At 44.6% G+C, this 10,714-nt stretch overlaps 1 protein-coding gene across 1 annotated transcript in view; it reads left to right on the top strand.

The window, feature by feature from the left end:
• The first annotated feature begins 3,158 nt into the window (after positions 1-3,158).
• PINX1 (PIN2 (TERF1) interacting telomerase inhibitor 1) overlaps positions 3,159-10,714 on the top strand; it is a 61,443-nt gene continuing 53,887 nt past the window's right edge. The window contains exons 1-3 of the mRNA XM_043486965.1: positions 3,159-3,310; positions 8,000-8,109; positions 10,153-10,245. Of these exons, the coding sequence (XP_043342900.1) occupies positions 3,292-3,310; positions 8,000-8,109; positions 10,153-10,245 (222 nt within the window). The 5' untranslated portion in view covers positions 3,159-3,291. The remainder of the gene's footprint in view (positions 3,311-7,999; positions 8,110-10,152; positions 10,246-10,714) is intronic.

The following is a 10,714-nucleotide window of genomic DNA, read 5'->3' as shown; positions in this document are numbered from 1 at the left end:
TCGATACGCCTCCAGAAAATCAGCTCAGCCTAGAGCCTAGACTCCTAGAATTGGTTTTGTTTTGTTTTTCCACCTACTTCTTCTCCTTGGGAGGGAGGTTTCCCAGATTTGCTGTTAATTGTTTGTGGTCCAATTATGATTTCCAAAAAAGATTAAAAACACACACACAAATGAATGGGATGAATGGAGAGAGTAACGTGGAAGCATATACACTACCTACCATGTGTAAAATAGACAGCCAATGGGAACCTGCCATATGATTCAGGGAATGCAAACCAGGGCTCCGTAACAACCCAGAGGAGCGCGGAGGGGTGGCAGCTTCAAGAGGGAGGGGACACATGTATACCTACGGCCGACTCACGGTGATGTATGGCAGAGGCCAACACAATATTCTGAGGCAACTTTCTTTCAATTAAAAATAAGTTTGGAAAAAATAAATAAAACAACTTCAGGCTCTGCTAGGTTTAGCCCTAGAAAGTGACTCTCCATGGGGTCCTTCTGTGCCTGCCACTGCACCAGTCCCACTCCCTTCACTGCCGGAGCTTTCCAGATGCCCTTCCTAAATACCAGGTAAGAGTGAAAGGGTAATGAATACCTTTGCAAACAGCCAGGCTCCCACACTCTGGACTCCTCACAACATTCTACAAGCGACCTGAGCTATTTCAGCTCTGGTCCCAGTGGACTAGCATGGCCTTCAGACTATGTCAGCCCTTGGTAACCAAGTCAGCCCTTCCTCCTTCATCATCCAACTCCCACTCCGTGTCTCTTGGTTCCCTTTGCAGGCATCTCCCTGACCCCACTCCTATACCTTTCCTCCCCACCACCTATAGTCCTAAAACTATCTCGAGATAAAGAAACTAAAGTGTTATTTTGCTCGAAGGCCAGAGAAGGCTCACCTAAGACAGTAAAGAAAATGATCATAAGGCAGTAAAAAAAATCAGATTTGACCTCTGGACACAATTTTCCATTGTTGAGATTCATAGATTTTGTGGAGGCTAAAGCCTGAAGTCACAACATTTTGATAGGCAGGATCAACAGAGGAGGGATGGCCGGCCAGAACTGCTGCTGGGGAGCCGGAAGTCATTTCTAGACTGGGATCTAGAAAGAGGGTACTCTGCCCACAGCAGTTGGCTAGGGCTTGCCTTTCTGTTTGAGCTTCCACAACAGATAAAGACTTCAAGAGAGGACAAGATAAACTACTGGGTGGCCTGGAACGTGAGGGCCGTAAGCTGGTATTTATGGGGCTTGTCGACTTGAAATAAAACACTATCAGGGACTTCCCTGGCATCCAGTGGTGAGAACTTCCCCTTCCAATGCAGGGGGGCAGGTTGGATCTGTGGTTGGGGAGCTGAGATCCCACATGCCTCCAGGTCAAAAAACAAAACAAAACTAAAAGGTTAAAAAAAAAACAAGCAATATTGTAACAAATTCACCAAAGACTTTAAAAATGGTCCATATTAAAAAAAAAAATCTTAAAAAAAAAAACCAGAATGACTGACACATTCTCCTACTCAGAGGCAGTATAAGCAACTGAAATGGGATGGAATTTAAAGCAGATTGAAGGGGGAAGAACCCAGCAAAACCAGACACTCCCCATCTCCCACAATAGGTAAATAAATCTCAGCAAGACATCAAGCAACCATTTCCAGTGTATTAGATCTCAGGGTGGGTAGATGCTTCTCAACCTGTGTTCCTCGTGGGGACTGAGGAAGACATGGCCAGGACTGCAGGAGAAATCCTCCAGGAGCAATGAGCCTTTCATTCTTTGGGTAACAGCAACTAGATCTGATTAAAGTAATTCTCTGAAAATCTTTCAGGTATTGGAAATGATCCCAGAGATCATCCTTTTTTCATAGAATGGAAGGAGATATCAAAAGAGGTGAAATGACTTGCCCAAGGGCTCACCCCAAGCTGGTAGCAGAATTTAGGCTTTGTCACTGTTCTCTGACTGCTCCCCATTCCCCAGCCCTGCATTGTATCGCTCTAGTGCTGCTTAGAAATTAGCTAAATTAAACTGGCAAGATTCAGCTTTATTTCCTTTATAGATACAATGTTAGTGACATATCTGGAATAGAAAATAAAGATGTAACGCAACACATAAGAATCCTTTTTTGTGCCTGTACAGAAATGTGTAGCTAGTTTTTACAACTGTGAGTGTGTAATGGCGTGGGGCGGTGGGGTGGGGGCGAGCAAGGGTGGATATGAGACTTACCAGAGGTGTAGAAAAGAAGTTGTGACCTTCAGTCCCTGATACTGGTCTTTACTTGCCTGAAGGTAGGGGAATAGCACAGATGACTTACCTAAATCATCTGGGTTCAGTTCTTTGAAGTGTTTTGAAAGTGTTTATCACCATCATCTAGTGTTCTTCATAAAGTATTTTTCTTGAACAGGAAAAAAGAAAAGAGTATATCTTAACCCTGAGTTCCTTCCTGCCTTTGGTTGTTCGATGGCCTGCTATACAAAGTAAGGCCATCATCAGCCACATCATTGGAAGCTTGTTAGAAATACAGAATCTCTGGCTCCATTCCAGACCTGCTGAGCCAGAAACTGCATTTCAACAAGATTCCCAGGTGATTTACTCGCACTTTAAAGTTTGGGCAGCCCTGCTCTATGCGGGTCTGCCATGAGACTAAAGAACAGGATGGAATGTCTCACATTGTCACCTTCTTTTTAAAAGTGCAGTATCTACTGAAAAATAGTTAAAAGTGTCAGTCGCTCAGTCGAGTCCAACTCTTCGCGACTCCATGCCCTGATTATAGCCCACCTCTATTCATGGAATTCTCCAGCAAGAATACTGGAGTGGGTATCCATTCCCTTCTCCAGAGGATCTTCCCCACCGAGGGATTTTAGTCGGGTCTTCTGCTTTGCGGGCATTTTCTTTACCGTCTGAACCACCAGGAACTTCCAGCTGACAATTTAAAAATATCAAGATTCTGTAATATAAAAAAACAAAACAAAACACCCAAACTTAGTAACGGTTCTTTTTAGTGGATGTTCCTCATAGATATTTCACGGACACGCGGAACGCTGAAGTTGGAACAAGCCTTGGAAACCATTTAATCTACCGGGTATTCTCCCAAAGGCAGAGTGCTACGCGGCCCGCACCCCGCCCACTCGGCGCCGAGCGGTTCGCGGAGCGAGTCGCGCCTCGTGACGTCATCAGAGCGCGCCCCCCGCCGCTGCCGTTTCCCCGGCGTGCGAGTTCGGTAGTTTCAGCTTCTCCTCGGGTCGGCCCTGCGGTAATTGCGGTCATTCAGGTCCCGAGATCCGCAGCGTCACAGGCTCGGCGACATGTCGATGCTGGCTGAGCGTGAGTGTTGGGCGCGGAGGCTCGACCGGGCTCGAGGGTGAAGGTTCTGGGTGACACGGTGGCCACAGACGGCGCGGGTCCCCGGCGCGCAGTGGGCCGGAGGTTGCCGGGGGCGGGTGTCCTGGAAGCCCATCTCGGCTCTCCCTGGCTGCCGCGGAGATTTCCCGGCTCAGCCTTCCTCGAAAGTTAGCTGCAGGCCTGCTGATGAGACCGAGTGTCCACTTGGGACGCTTGTCCTCGCTCTCAAGCCCGGACACGTGGGCGGTGGGTTCCAGTGGGGGTCAGGACTCTGGTTTTGGGAACCTGAACTCTTACTTCCCCAGGCCTCAGCGTCCTTTGGCTAAAAAGAAGTTGTTGGGCCAGCAGTGAAAGCCCGTCCTTGAAGATGTATTGACTCAAGAAAAAGAAAAGCCAAGAGCTTAGGAGCAGTAAACACTGGAAGTTAGTGTTTTTAAGGGGAAGCAGGGCTAATGAATGATTCTAAATAAAATCGCGGTGGGTGTGACTTTGGTAGTTGGAATTAGTAACAGTCTTCTTTGAGAGGCGTGTTGGCCGCAACGCCCGCGGCGCCTGTTTGCCTTTGACATTCACTATTATTTTGTGAAGTTCGTCAATTTCCTTCCTTTGGAGCGGCTTTTAAGTTTTGAATGGCACCTGTAGTTAAGGCTACCGGCCACCAGAGGGCAGTCGTGCTTTGGCCCTGAAAAGCCGGCCGGTCACTTTGAAAGTGTTTGGTGAACAAGGACCAAAACCAGCATATTTAACAGACCAACAGCAACTACACAGGGACTCCTTGAAATAAATGCTGTTGGCATCCTCTCATCTAAAGAGATGGAGGATTGGGAGCACAAAACTAAGTGGGTAAGACACCATTCAAGTTTTACAGGGACAGAAGTTGAGATTCAGAGGAAATAATTCACCCCAAGTCGTTGAGGTAGAAAGTGACAAAATTGATCTAGTTGTCGCTGTTTCTTTACATTCTTGTCACTAGCGTCAGCAGACTACTCTTGGTTTTTAAATTAGAACTTCCAGATCGGAGTATGTATGTGTTAGAGTGACCCTGTGGGCTGTTTCTTCATCTGTATAACCAGCGTGGCTAAATGTCTCCTGGTTTTAATATTCTCTGATGTACACTTAGTTCAGCGTGTACCTGGAAACATTAGCTCTAGTTCTGCTATTCATTTATGTCTCTTTCCATGACCTGTTTCTCTGGGGCTATTAAAAACATGTTTGATTATGTTCATCACTAGGTTGCCTTAAAAAAGTCAGTGAGATGGTGAATGTGAAAACAGTTCAAAACACGGATGCGCGGTGCCATCTGGGGACATCAGTAATTCAGACTGCAGGATTTCAAGAGAGGATTTTCAGTTCTCCCCCCATCCCCATGTCTCCAGATTTTCAAATCTTTGGCATAATAATAGATAACATTGGGTTGGCCAGAAAGTTCACTCAAGTTTTTTCCATACCCTATACTTTGGCCAACCCAATATTCTGTGTTGCCTTGTAATATGATTTACTAAATTAGTGGCATCCCCTGATATTAGACACTTAGGACTGGTGTTCTTATTTTAGAAGTGAGAAAACAGAAGCTTAGAGAAATCCCAGTTTGCCATTTCACTACCCAGCAGTTATTTTCTCTGATAGTTTGTAAAATTGTAATAATTCTGTAGATACAGTTTTGTAACCTACTTTTTCCCGCTGATTAACCTTCTGTTACTATTTTCACTACTGTTTCCTTTGTTTTCCCTTGCCATATGGACTAGATTGTGTTCTCTTTTATCTTCACAGGCATCTATCCTGTTTTAAAAATGTAGCACTTTTCTTTATGTTTCTCAAAAACATCCTTTATCCTGCGTTTCTCTAATTGTCAAATATATTTTATTGACTTCCCCTATTTAAGGTAAGAAATCTAGCCTACTGAAACATAAGAGAAAAATTTCATTTATCACTCTCACTTCTGAATCCTTATTTAATTTGGAGTCTTAGACCCACATTTTATTAGGACCAGTGTTTGACACTTGCAATTATTACATTTTCTAATCAAATGACAGTGCTATCATTAACGGATTTTAGTGGTCATTGCATTACAATTTTATGCTGCTGTTCCCTTAATCTTGACTCTATTTCAAAATTAATCTATGCCTTAATCTATGTCTCAAAAAATGTTTTAATAAGAATACATGGGTGGAGGATATATTTTTTGAGGTCTTGAATATCTGAAAGTGTCTTTGGGCAAAAAAAAAGAAAAAAGAGAAAACTTCTGCCCCTGGCTCTTGGCACTCAAAACACTTCCCAGAGTAAGCTGAATCCTGGCATAAACTTTGTGGTCCTGGGCGTGGAGTGATTAGACCTGGTACCTCTTGTGTGCAGGGTTGTTTGTTAGGGTTACCCTGAAAATATCTGGCTAGATCTCCATATAGGAGGAGTCCCTGCTAGAGGATGGTTACCCCCTTCATCCCAAAGAGTGATTCTGCAGATTCAGGACACTATCCTGAGTCCTCCCCTGCATTTAACATCCTTACTTGGGAAACACTGGCCTACTGCATTGGCGTCCCAGGTGGTACACTGGTGAAGAATCTGCCTGCAGTGCAGGAGACACAAGAGATGCAGGTTTGATCCTTGGGTTGGGAAGATCGCCTGGAGAGGGAAATGGCACCCTACCCCAGTATTCTTGCCTGGGAAATCCACTGGACAGAGGAGCCTGGCGGGCTACAGTGCACGAGGTCACAAAGAGTCGGACACGACTGAGCACATATGTGTGCACTCTGTTGGTTGAAGATACCTGCCATTTCCCTGGGAAAGCAAAGCTGACCTTGGCTGACTCTGCTCTTGTGCCAGCATTATAGTAATGGGTTTGTGACATAAACTGTATGCCATCTTTATTGCAGAGGGTGGGCACACTCATTCTCAAAAATGTCTCTTTCACACAAGCCCCAGTCAGAGACCCCTGGCCGACGCTAGTTTGGAGACATGGCTCCAACATGCACCTGGAAGCAGCCTTGCAGAGAGAGCCCTCGTTAGCCAGGCTCATCTCTTAAGCTCTTCGTTAGCAGAGGCAACGTGAGGCTGTGTATTTACTAAGATAAGTAAGTGGTAACTTAGTCACCTTAGTAGCGTTTTGGGGTCCCCCTTTCCCTGCGAAACACGATAAATCTAAGCCCAGCTCATTTTCCTTTTTCAGTCGTCTTTTTCTGCCTGCATGCCTGTAAAGGTTTACCTATTGCTACAGTGTGGATAGTTAAAAATCTCTTAATTGGTTTTATGTGCGGTAAATCAGTTAGGACACTGCTGACGCATGAGCCGCTGTTGGTACTCTGCTTCCATTGGTGCGACAGATAAATGGTGATGGCATTTGACCTTCAGATTTTCCACTTGGCCACCGTTTACTTTGGGTTTCATATGCTTGTGTAATAAACTTCTGGAGTCCTTTTTCTCGCCTGTAAGTTTCCTTAAAAGTGTAGCAGTAAGTTTGAGTTTCTAATGGTCAGTTAGTTCAGTTCAGTTCAGTCGTGTCCGACTCTGCGACCCCATGAACCGCAGCACGCCAGGCCTCCCTGTCCATCACCAACTCCCGGAGTCCACCCAAACCCATGTCCATTGAGTTGGTGATGCCATCCAACCATCTCATCCTCTGTCGTCCCCTTCTCCTGCCCTCAACCTTTCCCAGCATCAGGGTCAGTTAGTTATATACATTAAAAAACAAAAACAACTTGTAGGGACTCAAAGCAGTTTCCTCAATTCAATTATCTTCCTTTTTTCCCTTTCCCCTTTTCTTGTCGCCTTTCTTCTTCCTTCCCTCCTTTTTTTTGTTTCTCAGTCATTCATATATTCAATCGTGTTTTTTCCTGAATGCCTGCTATGGGCAAATGCAATGAAGCATAAGAAAGAATAAGAACATAGATGTGAGCCTTAAAGAGCTTATGGCAGAATAGCAAACATAAGAGATGGATGTAAACAACTGTAATACAGAGGAATGTTAAATAAATGCCAAAGAAAAGAAACAGGTAATTTATCGTGTGAGTTCAGAGAAGGGGTCATATATGGCTGTAGGGTGTTTCAGTGAGATTAGTATCTGTAGGTCGTGTGGAGGTTGATTCTCCCCAAGTTCATGACAGCTGTGTGCTATGGATTAAGAATGTGAGCTTTGGAGTTGGTAGGACCTTGGTTTGTATAAAGACTCTGGTCTTTGCTTGGGGGTATTAGGCGTATGCCTCCTGAAGGCCTCAGATTTTCTCATCTGAAAAGCAGAGATCAGACTGTCTCCCCTCATTGGGTTACTGTGGAAACTGAGAGCGTATGGATGCATTTGGCACTTCCCATGTGTGTGTAATGACGGGTGATGGCGACCTTGGTGTCACAGGGGCCTTACGTTGCTGCCAATCGCTGAATGGAAGGCCCGACTGATGCTGCATCATGTATTTCGATTTGTCACATTTGGAGGAAACATTTTTATTTCACTTTTACAAGATCAGTTTGTATGTTCAGATTATAGAGTTTTTGGGGAAACTAGGATGAATGATCCAAGCTGATATTATGTCCCAGTGGATGCCGCATCTGACATCTGTATCTAATAAAACTGTATGTTGCATTTATAGAAGTGTTGTGTGTGTGCCATAGGTGTGTGTGTGTTTGTGAGGTGTTTTCAGACTTGAAAGACAAGCTGCTCATGTGATACTTTGTCATTGACAGGTCGGCGGAAGCAGAAGTGGGCTGTGGACCCAAGAAACACTGCGTGGAGTAACGATGATTCCAAGTTTGGCCAGAGGATGCTGGAGAAGATGGGGTGGTCTAAAGGAAAGGTACCTCGAAGAAGAGCACAGGAATTGGAGCCAGGCAGAGAATTATAGATCAGGAGATTGTATCTTTCTTAGACTGGGAGAATTTATTTTGGATCAATAAGTGATTTTAGAAAAATAACTAAGTTTTAAAGACGTTGTGATAGTAAAATTAGAATTGAACATGCGTGCCAGCTGTCTTTGTTAATCGTTTAACCTGCTCTGATATTTGTCGATGGTGCCTTTTAGTTGGTTGCATTTGGAATCACACTTAACCATCAGTTTTACGTTGCTTAAAGTTTTATTCACGCTTATAACTGGACTACACATTTTCTCCTTTTTCTCTCATTTCATTTATTCCTTACTCAAATAGGGCTTCTGGATGTCTCTATATGGTTCTTGCCAAGGTCTTTGAAGATCTTGTTTCCAAACCCAGTGAATCCTTTTTTGGTTCTCACATCACTTCATCCCTCAGCAGCATTGGATGTCATCAACCACCCCTGCTTGAAGTACCTCTGTCTTGGCTTCCACAATACTGCCCTCTGTCCTGGTTTTCCCCTCTGCTTTACTAACCACCCCAAAATGTGTTGCTGGCTCTTCCTCCTCTAGACTCTTGAGCTTTGGAATTCCTTGGGGTTCAGCCCCAGGCCCTTTTCTGTCCTCTGCTTGGGTGAACTCATTCATTCCATGCCATGCTTTGAATTATCTAAATTCTGAGAGTTGTCACTTTTCTATCTAGTCCAGATTCAAGCCTCTCCTTTGAGCTCCAAGGTTATAAATTCATCAGCCTGCTTGGCATTTTCACTTGAGTTAGCATCTTAAGTTGATTATTTTTATTATAAAACTTTTTGATCCCTCTCAAATCTTTTTCTTCTCAAGTTTCTTTACCTAAGCCGGAAGCCTGGAGGTGGTGCTGGCCCCACCCCTGCCTCACTTCCTGCGCCCCCAGTCACGACTCCTCTCTGCGCGGGCCTGTCCTGGACTAGCCACCGCCACCGCCTGTCCTGACCGACACAGCGGCCTCTCAGCTGTTTCCCTGCCTCCCTTCTTTTCCTTCTCTGGGCATTTGCCTTACAGCAGCCGTTGTGAGCTTTTAAAGTATAGAAATTCGATCATGTCATTCCTTTGCTTAAAAGTTCAGTGATTTCCCATTGTTTTAAAGAGATAAAATCTGGAAATTCCATGGTGATCCTTGATTTGGACTCTGCACTTTCACTGTCAAGGGCACGGGTTCAGTCCCTGTCTGGGGAACTAAGATCCTGCAAGCCAGGGGGCGTGGCCAAAAAAACCAGAAAAATAATAGAATCCAAATTCTTCCCATAATGTCCAAGGTCCTTGAGATCTGGTCCCTTTATATCTCTTATTTTTTTTCTCCATCCACTCTACTAGAGCCACCTCGGGTGACTTTTAGTACACCAGGTGCTCAGGGACACCTTACAAATGAGTGTTAATGATGCGGGGGACTTGGGGTCCCCTTCCTCAGGGTTGTTTTGTAGAATTATTTAATGGAAAGTGCCACAGACTTGTAATGCCTCTGATGGGCTTCTGTTAGTTTGGTAGTAGCATTCTGCTTTTGCGCATCAGGAAAAGGCACGTTCTCTTTAGTATTTTCATGGTCTTTAAAGCGAGCCTCAGGTTGAAGAATTGGCATTCATTACTCTGAGTGCAGGGCTTCCCAGGTGGCGCTAGTGGTCAAGAACTCCCCTGCCAAGGCCAGTGACATGAGACACAGGTCTGATATCTGGGTTGAAAGATCCCCTGGAGGAGGTCCTGGCAACCCACTCCAGTATTCTCGCCTGGAGAATCCCATGGACAGAGGAGCCTGGTGGGCTACAGTCCACAGGTTCTCAGAGAGTCAGACACGGCTGAAGCGACTTACGCAGCACCACACTGTAAGCGCATCCTTGGTGTTACAGACATATCTGAAAGAACCCACTAGACTGTCCTCTTGAGGACAAGGATGGAGCCTTCTAATGTGAGTGATGAATCGGTTAATGAAGGAAGAGAGAGGTAATTTCTTTTCTACCTGATGAAAATGCTAACTCTCTTTATGTTTAATCTCCACAGGGTTTAGGGGCTCAGGAGCAAGGAGCCACTGATCATATCAAAGTTCAAGTCAAAAATAACCACCTGGGACTAGGAGCTACTATCAATAACGAAGTGAGCAACAGCGTGTCTGCTGGGGGGTTTCCCTGCATCGTTGTTATTTTTGTCAGTGTAAAAACAAATTAATCCAGTCAAATTGATTGATCAGTTTTAAGCTATTCAAGAGTGTGCAGTCCATGTTTTGGATAACAAGCCAGTGACTAAGCTGCTGTGCATCATGGAACATGCAATCATTTTGCCTTATTGCTTATGCATAAAAGATTCCAAGTAGCCTTATTGCTGAACTTTGCAAAAAGTGGTGGGTTTTTTTTGCACTTTAGGACAGAGAGGAATTTTCATCTTGACCTCTGTTGGACTATTAGCTTATACTGCTAAAATTGGTGGCATTTTGTTTTGGAAATACTGCAAGAGAGTACCGTTCTTTTCTTGTCCATTGTCTGTTTCTGACTGTTGGTGTATAGCAGTTGAGATAATTCACATTTCCTAGTAAACACCAACGCTTCGAAAATATGACCCTGTAATT

Source organism: Cervus canadensis, chromosome 14 (assembly GCF_019320065.1).
Source record: "Cervus canadensis isolate Bull #8, Minnesota chromosome 14, ASM1932006v1, whole genome shotgun sequence".
In the NCBI taxonomy this organism is placed as follows: Eukaryota; Metazoa; Chordata; class Mammalia; order Artiodactyla; family Cervidae; genus Cervus; species Cervus canadensis.
The sequence above is the reverse complement of the archived record's forward strand: the minus strand, read 5'-3'. Positions and strand labels throughout refer to the sequence as shown.